The sequence below is a fragment of the Platichthys flesus genome, chromosome 13 (assembly GCF_949316205.1).
Source record: "Platichthys flesus chromosome 13, fPlaFle2.1, whole genome shotgun sequence".
NCBI lineage: Eukaryota > Metazoa > Chordata > Actinopteri > Pleuronectiformes > Pleuronectidae > Platichthys > Platichthys flesus.
Window position 1 is genome coordinate 13,001,632 of NC_084957.1, and position 22,844 is coordinate 13,024,475.

General features: G+C 40.3%; 3 protein-coding genes across 5 annotated transcripts in view; 1 reads left to right on the top strand and 2 right to left on the bottom strand.

The window, feature by feature from the left end:
* osbpl6 (oxysterol binding protein-like 6) overlaps positions 1–9,883 on the top strand; it is a 36,239-nt gene extending 26,356 nt beyond the window's left edge. Inside the window, exons 14-23 of the mRNA XM_062402605.1 lie at positions 298–385; positions 1,363–1,616; positions 1,939–2,076; positions 2,805–2,868; positions 3,080–3,158; positions 4,197–4,341; positions 4,848–4,992; positions 5,161–5,287; positions 5,455–5,577; positions 6,426–9,883. Coding sequence (XP_062258589.1) covers positions 298–385; positions 1,363–1,616; positions 1,939–2,076; positions 2,805–2,868; positions 3,080–3,158; positions 4,197–4,341; positions 4,848–4,992; positions 5,161–5,287; positions 5,455–5,577; positions 6,426–6,537 — 1,275 coding nt within the window. The 3' untranslated portion in view covers positions 6,538–9,883. The remainder of the gene's footprint in view (positions 1–297; positions 386–1,362; positions 1,617–1,938; positions 2,077–2,804; positions 2,869–3,079; positions 3,159–4,196; positions 4,342–4,847; positions 4,993–5,160; positions 5,288–5,454; positions 5,578–6,425) is intronic.
* Positions 9,884–10,509: 626 nt separating this feature from the next.
* prkra (protein kinase, interferon-inducible double stranded RNA dependent activator) lies at positions 10,510–14,918 on the bottom strand. 2 transcript variants are annotated; one of them, XM_062402607.1, is made up of 8 exons: positions 14,684–14,918; positions 13,981–14,156; positions 13,368–13,449; positions 12,878–12,956; positions 12,606–12,723; positions 12,422–12,516; positions 12,163–12,325; positions 10,510–11,466 (listed from the first exon to the last, which is right to left on the bottom strand). In XM_062402607.1, the coding sequence occupies exons 1-8, from the start codon at positions 14,734–14,736 to the stop codon at positions 11,312–11,314; spliced, it is 921 nt and encodes a 306-aa protein (XP_062258591.1). In that variant the 5' UTR covers positions 14,737–14,918; the 3' UTR covers positions 10,510–11,311. The 2 variants fall into 2 exon arrangements, with proteins under 2 accessions (XP_062258591.1, XP_062258590.1); XM_062402606.1 differs by having other exon boundaries at positions 10,510–11,469; positions 14,684–14,916.
* Positions 14,919–16,894: 1,976 nt separating this feature from the next.
* On the bottom strand, positions 16,895–22,844 carry casp10 (caspase 10, apoptosis-related cysteine peptidase). Of its 2 annotated transcripts, none has more exons than XM_062403441.1 (9): positions 22,636–22,844; positions 21,351–21,639; positions 20,680–20,785; positions 19,741–19,876; positions 19,289–19,324; positions 19,096–19,178; positions 18,434–18,548; positions 17,840–18,329; positions 16,895–17,562 (listed from the first exon to the last, which is right to left on the bottom strand). In XM_062403441.1, exons 2-9 carry the CDS (start codon positions 21,629–21,631, stop codon positions 17,397–17,399), a joined length of 1,413 nt encoding a protein of 470 aa, XP_062259425.1. In that variant the 5' UTR covers positions 21,632–21,639; positions 22,636–22,844; the 3' UTR covers positions 16,895–17,396. The 2 variants fall into 2 exon arrangements, with proteins under 2 accessions (XP_062259425.1, XP_062259424.1); XM_062403440.1 differs by having other exon boundaries at positions 19,289–19,345.

Consider the following 22,844-nt stretch of genomic DNA (forward strand, 5'->3'; position numbering starts at 1 on the left):
GACTGTAGTAGAGGTTATTACTGCGAGGGGCGACAATATGCTCCTCTTCAGCAACGTCAATGGCCTCATGGTGTTTCTATATATATATATATATATAGTAGGAAATTGCTGCAGTGTCTTGTCTCATGATTACTGCAGTAGGACAGATAGCCGACGACTGCTGCAGTTTGTTCGCCCCTGGCAACGTTGTGTGTGTGCGTGTGCGTGTGTGTGCGTGCTTGCTTGCTTGCGTGTTCCTGTCTGAGGCTGTTCTGCTGTTCTGATTCTGACTCGGCTCTGTACCTGTTCCCCTCAAAGGGCTCAGACGATGAGTCATATGTCAGCGATGTGAGCGATAACATTTCCGAGGACAACGCCAGTGTGACTGATAACGTCTCCAGACAAAGTAAGTAATTCTGCACCGTCACCGGCCTTCGCGCCTCCTCCTCTACAGTACTGTGGCCAAAAGCATGAACAAACACATTAAGAAAGGAGAGGACCCCGCTCAGTGCTCCTCACACACAGACACAAACTCATTCATCTGAGCGGCCGAGGAGGTTGACCTTGCAGTGTAGCTCTGTGCCAAGGATTCCTCCTGCTCTGCTTATTAAAAGCGACAGCTCTGTGTAAGGGGAGATGGGATCTCCCTGCTACATCTTTGTCACATACCACACAGGGTTATAAATCCTTATATTTCTAAATATGTGATGCTTGGAACTATGACCCTACAGCTGTGAAACCATGTCACACTGGTTGACTTCCCTACACTGGCCCTCTGACCTGTGGCCCTCTGACCTCCCTATACAGGCCCCTTGTCTTTTCAGGGTCTGCTTTTAAAATCGTATTGATCAGTGCAAAGCCTCTTTGTGACCTGGCTCCTCGCTGTATCTCAGACCTTCAAGTTCGATTCGATTCAGTATGAAGCTTCTTGAGAACCTCAGGCAGACGAACAGTATTATATCCCACAGTCTGCATTGTATCAGGCTCACAAGCTGAGGACACAGCATCTCCTGTTCTAGTCCTGCAACTCTGGAACAATCTGTCCTCAGGAAGTGACTGAGTCCACCTCAACTTTTAGATCTCTTATAAAAAACATTGTTTCAACAGGAGCTCCGCCTGATTTAGCTTGACTTTTCTCTTTTACCTGATAGTATTTGAATTGTCTTTAACTTTTAAATAGGTTGAAAAATACCAGAATCCCCCTTGAAACAGTGAATCCTGCCACGAATGCAAAGATCTAATTTCAGCTGCTGGAATTAAAAAACTTATTAGCGTAAAAACTGACAATGACTAAATTGCAAAAAAAATTGCTGATACATTTTCTGTTGATCAACTAAATGAATCAACCGAAAAAAATGAAATAAATGGCTCTTGTTTTCCCAGTGGCCAACGGAGACTTTGCTGGCAGTGCCTTCCGCAATGGGCGACGCACCTGCCTGCCGGCGCCGTGTCCCGACACCAGCAACATCAACCTCTGGAACATCTTGAGAAACAACATCGGCAAAGATCTGTCCAAAGTGTCCATGCCAGTGGAGCTCAACGAGCCCCTCAACACCCTGCAGCGCATGTGTGAAGAGCTGGAGTACAGCGAGCTGCTGGACAAGGCTGCAGAGACCGAGGACCCCTTCGAACGCATGGTGAAGTGTCACATACATCATAAACATGTACTTTGAATGGAGAACATGGTAGCTATCCCCTATGTAAAGTTTTCTTAATCTCTGTAGAGGTTTCTACTCACATCTTAAATTCCTTCTGGTGACTTTGTCAGTCACAAGCCAACGCACGATAGTCTCTCATTTATGTCTGAGACGTGACAGCACGCTCTAATGTAGCTGTTCACCTCAGATCCTCCTACTTTCGTCTGTCTTTATCTTTTTAGTGGAATCAAATGAATCCTTATGTTCAGTTTGTTAATTTGAGCTGGTTCATCTCATCTTTGTCTTGTTTTGACTCCCACAGGTTATTGTTGCCGCTTTTGCCATCTCAGGCTACTCATCCACTTACTATAGAGCAGGAAGTAAGCCATTCAACCCTCTACTCGGAGAGACTTATGAATGTATTCGTGAAGACAAGGGCTTCTGTTTTTTCTCGGAACAGGTACGTTTGTTCACAGATTTCTGACACAGTGGTTTCAAAACTGTCTGGGTACTTAAAACAAACAAATCTTTACTTTCGTTTTATTTCTTAATACCGGCTGACAAGATCAACCAAAGACAGTTCATCAGGCTTTATTTCTAATAATTTTAGCCCTGTAAATTGATGATGTCACATCTTGTTCATTTTAGGTCAAATATGAGCTTCAAAATTCTCCTCTGAACTTGGGAACAGACGTATTTAATTACCACGTATTTATCTCCTTTATGATGGTGTAGCTGTGGTATTGTCTTGGTCAAAAAGTAATGTTTGCATAATTTATTCCTGCTGTAACAGGCACCATCACTTAGATGTAGACACACAAATCTTGACACATGCTCTGATATTGTTTTCATCTCTTCTTCACATTTCACTGAACTCCTTAAGGTTGCTCTCTTAACAATTTAGGTATACAGTAAACCCAGGCTCAAATTTATAGTTATATTAATTATGGATTAGTCTGCAGATTCTTTTATTGAATAAACAAATCCTTTCCACTGTCCTTAACAGGTTCCTCATTTGCCAGGGCAGCAAAGAGATCCAAACAATGTTCTGTTTACTGTAACATATAAGACAAAGAAACATGAAAATCTTCAGACTTCTCACAGATCATTCAGACCAGCTACTGTATATGATGTGTAAGCTCAACAACAACAGATGTCAGACTGTATCTATTTAATCTTCTCTCAAAGGTGAGCCACCACCCTCCCATCTCCACCTGTCACTGTGAGTCCAAGAACTTCACCTTATGGCAAGGTATGTTACCTTTCTAATTAGTGAGGGATTTTACTCATGGGGATCTGAGGCTTAGCAGATGAGACAGCACGACTAATTTAACCACTTTAATATTCAGATTAATCTTTAGAGAAGAAACTGATTTCTTTACTTACATTTTCAGAAGAATATACAGAAATTAGAAAGTATGCTGTTCTTTATTTCCTGATGTTTTTACTATTTTGCTTTTCAGATGTGAGATGGAAAAACAAATTCTGGGGCAAGTCGATGGAGATTTTGCCAATAGGGAGCGTGAACCTCACCATTCCCAGGTAACTGATCCAGACAGTTTGTTTCTTGGAAGTCAGAATCTTCATCTCAACCATTAAGCCATTAAATCATCTTAGCTACTGAGCTGATTCATGTCATCTGTGTTCTCTTAATTACCAGTTCATAACTTTTAAATTACACTCGCATCAACATTCAAATATAATTATGACCCTGAGGGATTGATTTATTTCTGTAAACTCTGACCTGAGTTTGCACTAACCCAGCCGTTTGGAGTTTGGTACACACCCATATGGCTCAGTGGTAATTAAACCCCTTAAACCTGAAAACAAATAGTTTTATCAGAGCTACCGTCTCCCTGACAGCTCTGAATAATACATACCTGACACCGAAAACCAAATAATTAGATACTTCTCACCAACTAAAAGTTCATGTCAATACAAATACGTGGCTCAGAGGAATCCACAAGAGGATGCAGCCCATGAATACACTTGACTGGGATGTTTGAGGAGGCGTGCACTGATATTTTTATCACTCAAATCATTTAGACATGATTACTGAAAATGCGAGGTTATTAGATAAGCTGCACGATCAAACTAGATCAAGGTTTTATTCTTCAGCCATCAACATGTGTCTTCCCAAGAAAAGAAACCAAACTAATCTGGAATAAAACCAAGAAAAACAAGTAGGGTGCTCAGCCACTAAATATCCCTGCCAAGGCTGATCGGCCTCTTTATCACCTTACTGCATATATTGAGAAGGTGTAAGAGAATTCCTTGAGCCGCTTCAAACATTAATGGCTTCTCTTTGGGTCCTGAGCCATCCTCCCAGAAAGGTTTATGTAAATCTGTGAAAATACGCCCTTATAATAATAAATCCCCCTGATCTGGATCTGCAACTAAATTAAATGGGTTGTTTCCTGACCCATACCACATCCTTCCAACAAGTTACATCCAGCAGTTTTTGTTGAATGCTGCTAAATTACAAATGCAGATGAAAACATAGGTAGTAAGGTTATTAGTGAGTCCCTGCTCATATTGTTTAGCAGCTTGAGGGGCTCACCTGCTGTTGTGTCTCTCAAGGTTTGGCGATCACTACGAGTGGAACAAAGTCACCACCTGCGTACACAACATCCTTAGCGGACGACGGTGGATCGAACACTACGGAGAGATCACCATCAGAAACACAAAGAGCAGCGCCTGCCTCTGCAAACTCACATTTGTCAAGGTACAGAGATGTTCCTGTCAGTAATCACAGGGTTTCTGCGATATTTAATTCTCCTTTTCATTGTTTCACCGGCCAAAGAAGAGGGAAAACCAGTAGGATATATAAGGCAGGGAATTATTGTTTAAGTACATTAATATTCATATCACATTTTGTCTGTAATACACAGCTAAAAAAGTACAGGGTATTTAATCAGTTCATGTGACCTGGACCCAGGAAAATGGCAAATAATGTTTAAATGGATAAACCACATAAAATGAATTGTCCTTTATCAAATGATCTGATAATGAAGCGATGAAACAGGTCTGATGCTGCAGACTGAAACGTAAACAGCCTCTTAAACAATCTACTTCTAATAATGTCCCAGCGCTGCACATCAAATTATTATAACTAATGTTTCTGCCCAAAACAGGCTAAAAGAAAATATTCAATATATAAGTTTTAATATATGATTCTCAGTAAACTTTTCTTTTTAAATCTAAGCTGAGGGAGTTGGATTTGTCTTTCAGGGAAACTACTGGAGTTCTACTGTGAATGAGGTTCAAGGATTTGTGATGGATCAGGAAGGGAAAGTGATTCACAGGCTTTTTGGGAAATGGCACGAGGGCCTTTACTGCGGCGTCCCACCGTCTGCCAAATGCGTCTGGAGGCCAGGTAGGCATCACTTCCTCACCCACACTCACATCTGGACGTTGAACTGGTCGTTTAAAGTGCACTGGAAGTTTTTAGGGCTCACGGAATTCGATTTTGCACCTGACACATGCCAGTGGATGTTGTTCCAGTGATTTCATGATGATGTTCATGTCGCTCTCTCCTCGTCAGGCTCCATGCCCACCGACTATGAGCTGTACTACGGCTTCACCAGGTTCGCTATTGAACTGAATGAGCTTTGCCCCGAGTTGAAGGATGTTTTGCCGCGTACTGATGCCAGATTCAGGCCCGATCAAAGGTACAGCATTTCCCCAAAATTAGACTGTAACATCAGCCAATTGTTTTTGGTCTGATGATGTCCGAGCTCAATATTGAGTTTCGAGACCTTTTTGTGAATGAACTCCATGTGGCCGTCTGATTGTCTGGACGCGTTCGCTGAGACGTTGCCTTTTTTCGGTCACGCAGGCATCTTGAAGAAGGGAACTTGGAGATGGCGTCCTCAGAGAAGCAGCGTATAGAGGACATGCAGAGAGCCCGGAGGAAGTGGAGCGATGAGAACGACATGAAACAGGAGCCGCGCTTCTTCAAGTAAGAACAGAGGGCAGTGAGCAGATGTGCGAGGCTCTTAAGTGAAAACTGTGTGACCGCTCATGGACTGAAGATATTCAGATTCATGTTTCCGTCACGTTTATCGGACAGCGCACACGCACATCGTTCATGTTTACTGTTTAAATAAATTATACCAAATATTTAAATTAAACAGAGTATTTAATCAAAATGTATTATTTATAATAAGAATTATAATAGTGAATAATTAAACTGTACATCACCTTTTTTTTCCAGCTGCATCTTAAATTCTAGCCATATAGAGATTTCTATGAAAACAAGGTAAAGGTCAAATTTGCTGTCTTTGTTTTCCACACACAATACTCAGAATACAGGAGAATGTATTTTTGTTCCCTCTGTGACAAACAGTCTCACCTCAAAAATACGCTTGTTTTCTTAGTTTCAAATGAAAGCTTTATATTTGAATGTGAACAAGTTAAACAGTGTGAGGTTAGTGGGGACTTTGTGCCAAATTGAATATCAGTTTGGGGTTACTCTTTATTTGCAGGCCTGGATAACTTCAGCCTAATCGTTCCCTGTATGTTTGTGAGTAATATTTTTACGCCTCAATGCTTATTAGTATTTGTCGGCCAAAGTGTGTTGTGAAAGCAATTTTGCCATGTGAGCGTGATATCTCCAGAACCCATAGAGAGAATTCTTTGGCACAAATGTTCACGTAGAGTCACATATTATTGTGTTGCAATAATTCAGGGATACCTGGGTTGGCTGAATCTAAACTGGTCTGCGGGGGCCTACAATGACAAGGCGATAAATTCTAGTTGGGTTTCAGCGTTATCACTTACGACTGTCACTTGTGTGTTTTCTTCCAGGAAAGTGGTTGATGCCAATCACAGGGAGCGGTGGGTCTCCAACAACATGTACTGGGAGCTGCGCAAAAACCCCGGCTTCATCAACATGGAATCCACAGTGAGCCTGTGGTAGCAAACGGATAAAATGGTCCGTCGTATCATCATCACACACAGGAAGGCTGTTACCTATGCACAATAAGGTGTGAAGAGCAACGTGTGAAGGATGAAACATCAGTGTGCATGGAGAGGAGCGGCCGCAGAGCTGACTGATGGCCTGCTGTCCAGCGGTCCCTGTCGGGGTTCTGTGGCGCCGCCCCACGCTCATCCTTCCAGTAGGATCACCTCCATCGTGCTTCTCCGAACTGGGTTGTCAGGGCAACAATCGTAACACTCCTATGTAGATCTTTTCCTCGGCTCCTTCGTTGTCTGAGTGTGTCCTTGCCTTAAAACGACACGTCACACGATCTTGCGCGTTTTAGTTGAAGCCATTGGATTTCCGACAGCCGTTTGGGTTAGACTAGTCTCTGAGGTAGACGTTTTGATTACCTACAATACTGTGCATGTTTAGAGAGCAGCTTTCACTGGCATAACGCCGCATTTACTGTATCATCAATTATTGTAGAGAAAAAAAAGAGGTATTTTTATAAAATATCTTGGACTGAATTTAGTGAAAAAGGACTATGTGAATTGGCAGATTTGATTTATTCTTGCCTTTTAATACTGTTGAATCTGTGCGATAGCGGTACTGTCTCTCGGGAAGCAGCTCATTTACTTTCTTAAACCCCCCCCCCTCCCTCCAACTGGGCCGTGCCTCGCTTCAGTCATCCCTCCTTGCCCTCCCCTGTCCCACGGTCTAATTTTAAAAAAAAACACAGTCACATGAGACCATCGTATGGTTACATAATTACATCCATACATCACACTCCCTCCACAGTCTGTGTGTCTTCTGAACGTGGTGCAGATAATGTTTCAGTGAAATAACATAAGACGCTCTTGGATGTTCGATCGTCTCAGTATCAAGGACGTAAGAAAGGATGGGGATGTAGCCTGTACAGATTCTAATCCATCTGAGACACTGAGAAACATTCAAATGAAACATGACTACATTTTATAGTGGAGCTAGAAAGACACTCAGTAGAATGCATAGAGCACATCCACCAACTGTCCCCCTTATAAATAAACACTTTTAAATTCACTAGATCCAGATTTATGTCTGATTTGACCGTATAATCTTCAAAAAATTAAATAAGAATTATTGATCCCTGAATGTAAAGGAATCTGCCATGACTTATACTGCATCCTCCCATTAGGGTTTAAGTCGAAATCTGTTGAGTATTTTGTGTAACCCTTCAAACTAACAGCCAAACAAACGAAAGCAGGCGTTAACACAACCTCCCTGACAGTAATCAGGAGGGCGACTGGAGAGGGCATTCCTCTGCCAAGGCTAATGCCCTCTATCTGTATATAAATACATATCTCGGTAATGTTATTTGTATTTGCGTTATCCTACCACGGAATAAACAGTCAAACAATGCAGATGAAATCATGATAAATATATAGAAAAAATAAAGAATTTAAAATTATTTATTTATGACAAAAAAAAAGTCCTAAAAGTGGAAAATTAAAGCATGTACATTATTCCTTGAAGAATTAACAAACACGTTGAAAAATGCTGTGTTGTAATGTTGAAGAGAAAACTGAATCGTTGGAAAGTAGCAAATCCGACCAGCAAATATTATGTTTGCAAAATTGCCTACATAATTATTTAGTTATCAAAACAATGATTGTTATTGATTATTTTATAGCCTACAGCATACAGCGATGACACACCAGAGACACCTAGAGGCCATCGTATGAAAATGCAGCTTCAGGAAACTAGGATATTTAAACAAACACTCTGTACAGTATTAATGAAAATACTGTACAAGCTTTACAGCTTTTAACTTAATGTGTCTGATTCCCCAGAGACTTGACTGCTATGATGATTCCGCAAAGCACCAGTTTCTTATTTCTGTATTTATTGCAAAACCGATTAGCTTTAACACTTTAGTGTTATAGAGTAAGAAAATATAACGCAGGGTTTCAGATTGAAATCAAGCCCAACACCCGCGAGCGGCCCCACGTGTCCGGGGGCACGCGACCTCGCTCGGGACGGCGTGAATATATAAATATGTAGAGTGAAAACTATGTGAAGCAACTCCATCCTGTGTGCACTGTTCACATGGTACTGTAGATTACAAAACCAAAAACATGTTACTGCTTTGCATCCATAGACTCCTTTCTTTACGTATGGATATGTGCTTTTAATTTGATCCCAGGTCACAAACTCCAATGCTACGACTCGTCAGTTTCACTCGCTGTGCCTTAACGCATTTTATTAATGCCTCACAAACACACTGCTGATGAGAAGCCCCCCCCCCACCCACACACACACACATACACGTACACACGGCAAGAAGAAGGTATGCCATTAACAAATCCGACTCAGCACATTCTCCAGTCTCCACCTGCCTGCACATGATCGAGTATATCAAGCTGTTGAATCTTTTGGGAGAGGTCATTGATGTTGTAGGTGGGGAAAAAAGGTTTAATGTGCCGTGTTCACAGATTGTGTCCCACTGCTCCGCTACTCCAACATGTAATCAGTACGGTTTTGGACGATCACTGTAAATACAGCCCATTTTGAAGGAAGAGGGGGGATTCCTCCTACATCAACTGAATTATTTTTAATGAGCAGTTGTGAGTGGAGGAGAAGGGCGGTGATTAGTAGTGTTTGGAATCTTAGTGTCAGACTGTAGTGAAACAAAACAAAAAAGAAATCATGAAATCCCTCCATGCTTTCTTTGTCCATTATTCAACCTGCATGTCAACACAACTTAGCCTGCCAATGAATGTTGCAGATGCCTTAGAAAAAATAGGTTTTTATTTTTCAATTGGGGTTTTGTCTCGGACTGACATGTATCAAAACATTTTTTCAATCCTTTAAATCCTAATGGGTACCTTCTAAAGTGCAATTTTAACAAAGTACATATCTTTCCATGAACACCGTACACTGCTGCTACATAGTGCTTGTTCTAATAAAAGTGTAAAACAATTGACAAACACGTGGTTTGTAAGTAAAAGATATGCTCATAAAAGTTCATGTTCAATAAGGAAGACTTTCTCTATGTGCCGTTCATTCACTTTTCTCTCTCCCTCCTTCACAGCCTCTTTCAATCCGCTGCGATCAGTAATCCAATCAGATTTTGCCATGAGCTCGCTCAGCCAATCATGTTGTTGCTGTTAAACTTTAAATCTGTTGTCCTATTTGTCATCGTCAGCTGATATTCTGTGAAAAATCACACAAAACAGTGTAAAGCAACAAATATTCCAGATTTGAAGCAAAACTACGATTGTTGCTTTAAGATTTTTATGATTGATCAGTTTCTGTTTCTTTGTCACTGCATCAACTAATTTTTATTCTAATTGTAAAAACTCAATAAATCTTAACCGCTTGTTTGAGTTTCTATTCATGTAGAAGCAAGAATTAGAATTAAAACACTGCAATTGAATGCCGACACCAATCCATACACTTTTTTTTCCAAGAAGGTCACCGTGACCTTTGACCACTTTATCTTTGAGTCCAAGCCACAACTGATTCCCTCAAGCGCTCTCCAAACACAAGAACTTGTCATTTGAAGCCACCTTGACATTTGAACACTGAAATCGAATCAGTAATGACATTTCCTATGGACAGTCCTAGTATGTCAAATTAACAGGGATGTGAGGTCACTGTGACATTGACCTTTGACCTCCAGGCACCATAATCTAATCAGTTCATCTCTGGGTCCCAGTGAACATTTGTACCAGATCTGAAGACGTTCCCTGGAGGCATATCGTGTTCATCAGATTGAAACGGACAGACAACCCGGAAACTTAATACCTCCGGCCACTGGCTGCCTCCGTCCGTCAAGTTACATTTTGTGCATTTAATAAATTATTATATATTACCTCAATTACAATTACTTTGGCAAAACTAATAGGAAAAATCAAAATTTTCCTCACATTTGCACTGCCTTCGTGAATTGATGACCAACAAGTGGTCACAGACAGAAAACAACACGCATTATCGTTACTGTTTGGATTTATTTTCTCGGTATTTTACACATGTTGCTGCCTTTTTCTCCCAGTAATGTTCGTACAGATGAGGACACCATCAGTAGCTGTATTAACACATCACAGGTTTTACGTCTAGGTTCTATGATGCACACTGCAGAGAACAGACCAGCAGGAAGAGCAAACAGTACAATAAATATGTTGTGTCTTTTGTGAGCGTCGACCAGGTAACGACAGTGGGGGTCTGTGCTGTAGACTGCACGGCAGAAGGAAAAGGGATAAACTCTCCTCATCAATTCCCTTTCATAAGTTAAACTTTAAGGCAAGAATCTTTCTTTACATTTAAAGTTCATCGTCTTCTATTGGCCGGCTTAAAACTCAATACACTACTGCAGAGGAAAATCTAAATCAGATAAAAAAATAAATGACATCCACTTGAATGTCAAAAACATCTCTACTTAAAAAAAGGCTAAATACTTTGTGAATATTTTTAAATAGGGTGGATAAATATTCAATAAATCGGCTATACCAAGGCATGTAGAAGCGTCAGGAGGAAGTGCTTTATAAAATTCATTGTTGGGTTCTCAATGTCTCACCTTAAATATGTTAAACATCCTGTGAAATACATGATTGATTTAAGATCTTATAATTAAGTAATGGCGGAGCATCATCTGATTTGTGATATATATTATTCTAAAAAAATAAACCTTGACCTTATCTCAACCTCGAGCAGGAAGAACACGACACGGACATCAGCACATAAACGGTATGTGACAATGTGGGTGAAGCGACAGTTGGGACCGCGGAGGCGTTTACTTGGAGGAGGCCATGACCTTGATGTACTGGAGGGCGCTGTGTGCCGCGTCGTTGTGCGCGTTGCTACAGGAAATGCCCGTGCCGTGGCAGACGGTGACCGGGGTCGTGGACAGCTCTGCCAAACACTGGTACTGGCCGTTCACCGTCAGCTCTTCTGCCAAAGACACACACACACAGTTTTTCAAAGCGACACAAAAGACTAAAATTAATATAAAAAACAGTTATTAGTTTCTCTGTGGTGCCTTATCCCGAGCCTGTGACCTGAAATCGCCATTGTTAAAGATTTTCCAATTCCTTAATTGTGCAATATGTTATTTTAGCCAGTAGGGGTCTCTCCATCAAAATAATAAGATGTAGAAAAAATGAAAATCTACCTGAAATGACTAATCACCTTCACTGATGAGTAAAGAGACACGGACTAATCCCAGACTAACCTTAGTTAACTAATAAACTTAAGATGTGCAAACATAAATACAACGAATCAAAAGAAAAAAATCTAAAAACAATTTGATAATTTAATTTGAGTGTAAAGGAAATGATAAAGTGAGCAGCGGTGAACTAGTGGTAGAAAAGACAGACTACAGGCTGGAAGGCTGCTGGTTCGAGGCCACGGACTGACAAAACATACCTCATAATATTTTATCTTTAACATGCAACTATTTTTGTCGTTGTTGCAGAGATTCACCCAAATGCTTTTTTAGAACTGTCTAGACCAGACACCCAAATGAGCTGCTACGGTCAAAATTTCAATAGAAATATAGATTATTGCCATTTTAAAGTTACACTCTTTAAGACTGTCCTGAAATCTGATCAGATAGAAACACAGATGTAGTGTGGTCTGTCTCACCGATGTCGAAGTACGTGACCTCAAAGCCTTGCTCGTTGGACAGCTCTAACATCATCTGAATGTAATCAGTGTTAGGTATGCTCAGAGGGTTTCTTCTCAGTAAACACATCTTCTCTGTTGAGGAGTTCTTCAAGTTCTCAAATCGGACACTAGGTGTAGGCATCTGGAAATGAAAAATCAAATGTTAACACAGAAAACTCAATGTGTGTTTGCGCAGAGGTGACAGAAAAAACCCAAACATAAGAAAAATGCAACATACCCATGTGATTTCAGAGCAGCCCGACAGATTTTGGAGCTTTGCAAACATCTTTTCCGCAGCTGCCTTTTTAGCCACCTTTTTTGAATTTCCTACAGCTTCAGAACACAACACAGAGACGAAGCACAGGATGAACAAAGACTAACGAACGTCACTTTGAAGGATTTTACATGAAGGTCTCTCAAACCTTTCTCTGACAGGGACTCCAGCCGACAGGTAACTGTGAACTCTCTCTTGTGTGGTGGACCAGACTCCATTAAAAGGGAGTATTCCGGTAGACGCCATCCTCGGTGCAACGCTAGCTCCTATTAAAAGCCAAAAAGAAAACTGCATGAGAGGGAGAAAAACAGAGGTGGTATTTTATTCATTTTGTGACAATCACGCATGTGAAAACACACACAAACAATCGTCCACAAACAATGAAAGAACATCAAAACAGCACAGCCACGATTCACACACCTGCAGTATCCCCACTGAGTTCGGATGATTGTGAGTTTCTGCTGCGACACCATTAATCTCAGACTTGGCAGAAATGTTCCTGTGGGGAAATAGAGCAAAGTGTTTACCACAGCTGCAACACACCAACATTCACATCAGGCTGTCAGATGTATATGCAACAGCGTCAACTGAATATTGTTTTCCTTATTGATTGATTTTCCAGTGAAAAAAATAAAAAGAAAATAATAATGAATCATATTTCATGGTTTCAATATACCCATGGACATTTTACAATACACCATAAGTAACACGAAAGGTTGAAATCAAATTAGAGAGGGCTGGACAAGATAAGATGAGTTCATGTGAAGTAAGCTGATCTCAACAGTTTTGATTTGTGAGTCTAATAGAATATAGCTGAAGGATACAAGGTGGCAGAGACTTGAAGAGAACTGAAATTCATGACATTTTCATAGGAAATAATTGCATGATACACAAAACAACAATGACTCACACTGCTGGATTGTCTTTTTGCAGAATACTCAGGGCAGCCTCTGCAGCCTGGTGTTTAGCAGCCTTTTTACTCGAACCTTGACCTACAATACAACACAAACAAACACAGTTACAGATAATGTAACACATTACTGACACTATTTTTTAAAGCACAGACAACCACAGATGACAAAATAAATAAATCCCCTGTTTTTAAACTCTGGAAGCCCACAAGGCCACTTTACTCAATTTAGTTTTGACCCAAGAAACAATAAAAACAAAGATGGAAACTGAATGAAAATAATTGAACTTGTTGGTGTTTGAAGGGGCCAATCTGAGGACTGGATTGTTTCTTAGCAACTCAACACTGAGACATTTGAAAATGTCACCCTCTTGTTGGGATCTGCACTGCTCTACGTCTGAAGTGAGACACCTTGGTTAGCAACAAAATAAAAGGCAACTCGAGGACATATTTAAGAGTGAGCTGCAGCAACAGACACGAGTGACAAGAAGGCAGAGGAGACACATTATGTATTGCACGGTGAAAAGAGGAATGTATGATTCAAGTCAAATAAAAGGCTCGTTGGAGCGTCAGGCAGCGATCAGCACAGCAGGGGGGGGCACTGTTAATGTACCTGTGCCGCTCACATCTCCGATCTTCACGCTGAAGACAAAGCTGGGCTGGTGAGCCTCCCCCTCGGCCTTCTCCATCTCATACACGGGAAGACTTCCCGTTTTGGTGCCATACTCGTGCAGGATCTGTATCGGTGTTTTCCCTGGGATGCTCCTCTGCGTTTCAACTGGGTTCAAGCTGCGTGTGTTAATGAAACCAGTCCAATTAACCAGAAGCACGAAAATAACTGTGCTGTTGCCGTAAATCTCTTACCAAAAATAGTGAAAGCAAATGATATGAATATTTACAGGAGGGAATAACTATTTGAGTATAAACCATCAGAAAAAAATCTGTATTTAATGGAAGTATTCTGTTTTACTTTTCAGGATTCTGGTTTGTAGCTTTACTGTTTATAACAGATCCCCAAATACTGATTTAGATCGATTTTTCATTATTATCAATAAATGAGAGATTCATTACAAATCAAACAACAGAAACAAGCAGTTGATCTTAACATGTGAGAAGCTGAAACCATTTAGGCTTGAATAATTTATCCCTTATTCCCACTGTGTGTATTTAAAGGTTTATTCGTCAAACCAGAACGTCACTCAGCAGGGCTCACATTTTCGCCGAAGACCAACACAGTCCCCTCAAATGAATAACTCTAATTTTTACCTTTAGTTTAACGCACTTTTGATAATGAAAGTGATTTCAAAACCACGTACCCGGAGTCTGCGTTGGTTTCCACAGCCGCTGACTGAACTCCCTCCTGCGTCATGCTTGTTTATGTTTTTGACTTCCTGTTTTCAATTGGGAAATATATCTCACAATACTTCCACATGTACTTGAACTGTGCGTCAGGTTGCTATGTTCAAACGTACATCTTCGTTGTGGCCTGACCGGGGAAATCACCTTCTGTAACCACATATCAACATCCGGGTCAGCGGCGGGACAACTAGTGATGTGTCCTTCCGGGTCGAGGCTTGGAAGACCACAGATATATATAAAGGCTAGCCGGGTTCACACCGGACGCTGAAGCGCCGGACAGCTCTAATAATATCACCCTTTGATCCAGTAGTATAAAAGCATATACTTAATTGTTGCTCCAACATTAAGCAACATTTTCCCAACATTTGTCTTTTTTAGTGTTGTATACTAGTGTTGTATACTTTATAATACAATAATTTGAATTACTACTTGTTTAAACTAAACAGGTAATAATTCAAATTATTTTATTATATTAGTAATATTCCTATATAAAAGTACACATATATCTCATATATTCTGTATGCTGAGTTTTAGTTGCCTATATATTGATTTAACATAAATACCTTGTGCATGTGTGTATTTATGGCACCTATCTGTTCTGTTTAATGTTATTTTCATATGAAAACCCATGGTTATAATTATAATTATAAGTATGCAGTGTCGTAAATACATATCTGTACAGGGTGGGGATTTTAACATGCAGCATTTCTTGATGTATATGTGTAAAGGGAAATATTGTACCTATTTTACATCCAGTGTTGTGCAAGTTTACACCTCTCATGAACTAGTTCAAATTTCAGTTCATACAAGTAAACATGAATAGTTCACGTTCATAGTTCACCATTTAAATTCTGAACTACTTCATAGTTCAGTTCATGTCATAGTTTTAAGGTGGAAAGTGAAAATGAAAGACTTAACTTGTTAAAGAAAACCTTATTCATCATTACTCCTTGCCTTTACTGTCAGAATCTTTATCAGACAGTGTGTAAAAATCCCTCTCTGCTTTCTCTTGCCATCTGTATATGAGACCCAGAGCTGTTGTGTTGCAGGTATGGCCTGCCCCTTTAAGGGAAGTTTGTAGTGTGTGACGTAGTGCATCTGGGTATTTAGATATTCTCTAAACATTTCATTCAGAGGCGGTGGTCTAGTGGTAGAAACTTGGACTATGGGCAGAGAAGGTCTCTGGTTCAACTCCACGGAGAGACAACAAAAGACGATCCTGGATTGATCTGTCCAAAAATCCAAGAGTCTCCCTACCCTGTCTAGTGCCCCTGAGCAAGGCACCTAACTCCCCCAATATCTGCTCCCCGAGCGCCGTACATGGTTGCTCACTGCTCTGTGTGTCCTGCACACAGATGGGTTAAATGCAGAGGTTGAATTTGCCTGCCATTGCATGGGTGTGTTGTGCATGTCTGTGCATGTGTTTGGTATGAATAAACATATCTTAATCTACTTTTAATTTCCTGTTGTGTGATTCTCATAATTATTAATGTTGGTGACATTTCCTTGATAAATAGGTGGAGGCTTTGTTACCTCTGCTAAGGTGGTTATGTTTTCATCTCTGATTTGTCAGTTAACAGGTTTATGTAATAAACTACTGGACCAATAACTACACAACTTGTTAGAAGGAAGCTGCATGGATCACAGATGAACCTATACGGCTCTGTTTAGCTCTACTGAGTGCCAGTCTAGTGAATGAATCTGGAATCGTCTCTCAAAAAACATTTCCCCAGCCCCATAGGGTTTGTAGTGTGAAGCTAGTGAGGTGTTTTATAAAGATGTGATCGAAAACGTAAGAACAAGTGAATCCACTTTATTTCAGCATGAACAGAAAAAAAAGGAGTTTCATTTCACTTCACAGTTCCTCATAGAAGCATGCTGCGTACAAAGAGATGTATAAAAACCTACTCATTTTGGCAGCATAGTAGGAACATTATAGACTGCGGTTAGAGTCAAATATGAATCAAAAAAGATTAAATTAACAGGTGCACAATTCAGAAAGCCCCGCAAAGTAGAGGAGGAGAAGAAAGAACAATATAGAGGTGTCATTATAATTACTCTGTCTGTTTTACATGTATTGTCCACTCCAGGGCGCAGTAGAGTAAATGAAGCACCACGAAGCTTCGGCCCATGAGTGAACCAATTGTATGGAAAGAGTCAATGCTTCATGAAGTTTCATATCAGTTTAATACAAACATACAGAATGAATGGATTGTTCAATTGACAAAATATTTTCACAATAGCACAACCTTGTGGATCGTATTTGCATATTTTAAATGACAACAAATTATGTTACATTTTGAAGAATAAAACTTTGGTAGTTGCCCCAGGAACAATTGGTCAACATTGACAGTGCCATTTAAAAGTGCATGTAAAATAATGAAATAAAATAAAGGCTAAGAGCGAGATGATTCATAGATTCGCTACAGCAGACAAATACTTAGCTTTGGAAATGTTATAACTAGAGGAGTAGGGCTTATACTTGTGTGTAAACAAACCAGTATGACTGTGTCATTGGAAAAAACTAAAAAAATCTCAACTACAGTTTGACTTTCAAGTGTCCAACTACATCGTTGAATAGTAGATGGCCCAGAAGTTCTAGTTATAATAAAGTATGACCACATTTGGATGAGGCTTCCCTTCGACCTTGGGGGATCGTTTTAATGTCATTCAAACAGAAGGCAATCTGGGCGAAGGGGTCTCAGGCACCGGGAAGACCACGTTCTTCCTGAGCGTGGAGGCTTGCTGAGGCATTTGCTTTTTTTCTCCTTCGTGTTTGGTCTGGAGGCTCACATCATCATTCACTTTGGTCAGGATGGACAACAGGTCCAAGCCCCTGGAAAAGGAAAGGAGAGGAGAGGGAAATAACCCAAAGCACAACACAGTCACCTATGGAACAAAATGTTTTATTTGAAAAAAAAAACTAGTCTAAAAACTACCTGTAGCTGTAGTAGATGTAGTGGAGTAAAAGGTAAAATATTTGACTCAGAAATAAATTAAATACTATAAAAAATGTAGACTGAGATGTACGAAAAAGTATTTCTGTACATTGTAAGCCACTGAAAAACAAAAATCCCATCATCCAACAATATCTGATATTTTGTTTTTCTCACCTTGGCACCAACTCGATGAGGTTTTTGCACAATGACTGAATAAACCAGGTGCCCCTCTTTGTATCTCTGAAAGAGGCAAAGGAAGGAACAGTGGCCATCGACATCAGGAAATCAGCCTCTGCTGGGATGGACTCTTTAAGAGCATCACAAACAAGACTTGGTTCGTTGCCATCTGCCTGGATGTACACAGCTCTCTGCTCCTTTTTGCCCTGGCAAGCCTGGATGAAGAACAGTTTGGGTTTTTCTGCTAAAGTCGGGCAGTTAAGTGCATTTAAAGGCTCCTTCAGATCCCTGATCTCAACAGTGTGACTGTCTACACCGTAAACTCTTCCCTCCAGGCCATGGCTGAGAACACAGCACACCACGCAGTCCATTCTACTGTGGTCTCTCTTGCCGAGCTCCCCCATCACAGACAACATCTTCTCACTTGTGCAGTCTGCATGTACCTCAACGCCAAAGCCCAGCCACTTAAACACATCGCTCAGACACTCTGGAAGATAGAGATAGATGGACACTAACACATATGCAAAAACATGCAGAAGAAGCATCACAGTGGCACAGAGAGTTAAATAGGTTCAATAAACATAAGCTCACGTTCATCAACCCCGGTCCCCACACGATCCTTGAGGCCGGGCAGAGGGAAGAGGAAGTTGTTGATAATCACGCAGATACCTCTCTTTGCCTGAGTCATGGAATATGTTCCCAAAGCCTACAAACATAGATCCACAAACCAGATTAAACAATCAGATTATTACTGTCCATGTTTTATGAAGAAGCTACATATGGAGTATAGTGTTTCTGCATTTTACACTTGGTCCATTACCAAGGTTCATGATGTTTACATGTGATCTGTTAATTTCAGTTTCATATTGCAATTTAGGGAGCAGACTAAATCATTTTGTATGAAATACGTATGTCCTGTCATCATCATTGGCTGGTAGGTTCGATTGTTTTTTAGACGGGTGTGTATCTGACGATGTTCTTTTGTAAGCGCAATATTTCAATCTTTTCGTTTGAAATGAGGAAATGAATGAACCTGTCCATATCTTTGTTTCGTTTTTAATATCATTATTAGTACCAGCATCCCCTACTTTCTTTACCAAACATAATCAACATGAATCAAGTGATGTGATGACAGGGGTTTGAGAGCCCCTAAGGGTCCATGCCTGGGGCAGTTGACCATTTTACTATGGAAGTAATTCAGCCTTGAACACTTCCATGAACACATGAACACATGAACTTAATAAATCACCCACCCTACTCTTTGTAGATGTCTGATGATGTCCTTCAGGCAAGGTCCTGTTTCCTTGAGAATCCAAACCTAAAGTATCACTGCACACTTTGAGACAGTTGATCGAAGGGTGGAAGAACAGTGGCGTCATTTTCCACAAAGATGATTTAACGGTCTGTCGTGTTCTTTTAATACAGCTCACTGTGGAAAATACTTACAATAGCTGGCACTGCTGCTTGCTTCAGTGCTGAAATCTAAAGTCGTAAAAGAGGATTCTGAAAAAATGAATGCTTATGAAATTTTGCATTATAATTTTACATAAATTGCTTGAAATGAAACAGCAGATGTTTACACATGTATCAAATTACAGCAATATAATTAGAAATGTTCGGGAGAGGGAAAAGTATAGAAGCTTTTGTGGACAAAATCAAAGTCCCCTCACTGTAAATATCTATTAGGGTTAAGACATAGCTTTAGGTTAAGGTTGAAATGGTTTTAGGAATGTTACTATTATGTCACCTAATAGAAGCCATGTCATTTCCTGTGTTTTAATGAGCCTGACTTCAGAACCATCCCAGTTAATCACTGAAATAGACTTTTTGAAAGTAAGCCTGCTGTCTCTAACTTTTGCTTTTATGTCGTCATTCCTCAGTTGTTTTCTGTAGCTTACCCTGCTGTGCCTTGAACTGGGCGATAAGTACCATCAGCCTGGGACAGACGTGCTGAATGATAATCTCCAGTTTGTTTAAGTTATCGTCAGCCAGGAAGTCCATCTGCTCCATCCTCAGGAAGACTTCCAGCAAAGACTGAGAAGTTGAGCAAATTTACATTTACACTTATCTTTTAGATATTAAGATAATGTGACACAGGCTTAACAGCAGAAGCATATTCAAAGTCAGGCATCAGATATTGTTGAATTTTATTGATGATTTAAAATAAAATATATATATTTCTGTCAGGGAAACTATGTTTCCAGCCCTATCCATTTCTTGTTGATTGGTTTGTATGTTTGTTAGTTCTTAGGCAAAAACTACTCAACAGAATTGGACAAGGGGAAAGGTAGAGGATTTTTTTTTCTCTTTGTTTAACATTGTGAGGTTCTTTCGGTGGTTTTTGACAGTATCACTGATTTACTAGAGATTATGTCATGGACTGGATAAAAAAAACTGGCAAAATGATGGTACTGATATCGATGAGTGTGTTAAATTTGGTGCCACTTGAAGGGATTTAAGGGGACTGTTGGGACTTGGCAGAGATGTGCTCTACTGACACATTCACCCATACAAACACATTCTTACAGCACTTACAGTGTTTTTTGCTTATTCTCTCAGGCACCATTTCAGGCATCGCAAGAGGAAAATTGGGGTTCAGTATTTCACCCAATGACACCTTAGCATACATAGAAGAGGAGCCGTGGACTGAACAACTAACCATCTGGCTAGTGGATGTCCAGCTCCACCTCCTGAGCCAATGCCGACCCTGTATTATAAGCCAATCAATGCATACAGTTGTAGGACTATTTATAGTTTGCATGTTTATAACTATGGCTGATTGTCTTGTCTCCTCAAACACGGGATTCAAACGTTGACAACCAGAAGTGGCAACTCACAGAATTTCCCTCCAGTATTTTTCTTGGGAGCTCATCTTTCAACAAGAACTTCACATCATTCGAGTCCTCCTCAGTCAACTCCTCGGACAGGTTGTAGAGCAGCTTCCTGGAATGAGAGACAGTACAACTCAAGAGTTGTCTGAGTTGTACTGTTGCTTGACTGGACATGCTAGAGGGTCACCGCTGTTTGTTATTATTCTGAGACCATTTTAAGCAATGAGCAAATGCACTTGTCAATAGATGTCAATGATATATATGATACATTTATGCTATATATGACTGTTGTTTGGACAAAACTAGACAGGAGTGACCTCGGATTCCAATAAATTGCTATGGGATATTTCTTGTATTGCTATTTTGGGACTTTTCGGAGACCACTGATATAAATATTATTCAAACAACTGATTTAAATTACAATCCCACATTTAAATTTATTCTATATAATAAAGTTCACAGTTGAAAACATTTCAAAACATAATTTCATCAATGTTCATCAAGTTCCTACCCAATACATTAATAAGCCTTGCAGTCTCTCTGATACTGATCCTGTGATTTAAATATATTATATGTAGAAGGTGTATCCCTATTAAGCGTGAGTGTTTTCAAATACTTTCCTTAAACCATAATTATTAAATGATTTACTTAAAAGCAGCAAAATGTGAGCAGCCCACCTGTAAGTAGAGATGAGGCTAGTGGTTGTAGTTTCTCCGTCGCTGAGATGGAATTCTCTGACTAGGTCGTGGCGTTGTATGGTGCGCAGAAGCTCAGTCAGCAGGTGGCGTCGCTCATCCGAAAGATGGTCTTGTTCCACCAGACGAGAGAAGAGGTCATTGGCTGACTTCACAGATTCCTTTTTGTATTTCAGGATGTCGGTGCAAAGAAATGCTAGAGCTTTTACATTGTCCATACTAAGGGCCGTCCCCACTTTAAACAGCAGCATCTGGAACTCCATTCCCTGCACTAAAAACAAGGAAAACCCACTCAGATTTGTTCTGGTATAACAAGATGCATGTCATGACTTCCTCTTTTATTTACACTAAATCCACAGTTTGGTGTGGTGACATTGAATACAGATAAAGCAACATTCTGGAGGAGGTTGTGTGAATTCATTATAGCTGTCACGACAGATTGAGATAAAGGCCGGGATGACCTGTTGATCTTTACATCTGCTGGTGGTCCCTAACATCCTCTGGTTGTCCCTAACATCTGCTTTGGATCAGTAACAACTGCTGCTGGTCCCTGCAGCCTGCTGGTGATCCCTAACTTCTGGTGGTGGTCCCTAACAACTGCTGGTTGTCCCTAACATCTGCTGGGGATCCATGACAAATGCTGGTTGTCCCTAACATACACTGGTGATCCCTAACATCTGCTTGTGGTCCCTAACATCTGCTGGTGGTCCCTAACATCTCCTGGTGGTCCCTAACATCTCCTGGTGGTCCCTGACATCTGTTGGTTATTCCTGACATCTGCTGGTGATCCCTAACATCTGCTGGTTGTTGGCAGCCTGTCATCAAACTAGAAAGGAAAACCTTCAATCTTATAACTTATATTAACCACCCTGTCCTATGTTATATAACTTATTGTAGTTGGTAATCAACACCTAAGAAGAATATTATCTGATTATGACTCTCACTCCCACATAAATCAATATGACAGCGTTGCACCACTTGCATACAAATGAGAAACATCCTGACTTTACGGATATAGAAACACGAGTCTGTGCATTTGACACCTTCAGAGAAACAGTAAATGACTTAACTCTGTGATCTATTGATCCAAAATACTGTAGTGTGAATCCGGAAGTAAAAAAATAGGTGAGAAACAGAAGCTTACTATCACTGCTTCACACTTCACAACTCTCTAAGTGTCAATAAAGTTTGATTAAATGAGACTTTCGTTTTCATTTTACAATAGAAATAGGATCTTAACACGAACATGTCGCTCAGTGTTACCCACCCGTCTGGAGGAGTTCTCAGTACGATGAAGCGTTGTAGAGGTAGAAAACTTCTTTATTACTTCCCAAATACGGGCGCAGCTCGTCAAACCAGAGGAGCAAGTACGAACCGAAAGAAAAAAAAAGTTACCAGATGGACGAATATTATCCTTATTTTATGATGTTTTCACTTTGTATATGTATTTTGTATTTATCGTTAGGGTTTTGAATC

Bases quoted from the DNA above. Each gene is read 5' to 3' on its own strand.
- prkra (XM_062402606.1), bottom strand. From the start codon at position 14,736: ATGACGCAGGAGGGAGTTCAGTCAGCGGCTGTGGAAACCAACGCAGAC. The intron at 13,450-13,980 runs GTACATTAACAG...GTTGTATTGTAG, and splicing joins CGGAGATGTGAGCGGCACAG to GTCAAGGTTCGAGTAAAAAG. The intron at 12,957-13,367 runs GTGAGTCATTGT...ATTTCCCCACAG, and splicing joins CAAAAAGACAATCCAGCAGT to GAACATTTCTGCCAAGTCTG.
- casp10 (XM_062403440.1), bottom strand. From the start codon at position 21,631: ATGGAGTTCCAGATGCTGCTGTTTAAAGTGGGGACGGCCCTTAGTATG. The intron at 19,877-20,679 runs GTGAGTTGCCAC...TCAACTTCTCAG, and splicing joins AAATACTGGAGGGAAATTCT to TCTTTGCTGGAAGTCTTCCT. The intron at 19,346-19,740 runs GTAAGCTACAGA...TCATTTTTTCAG, and splicing joins CCAGTTCAAGGCACAGCAGG to AATCCTCTTTTACGACTTTA.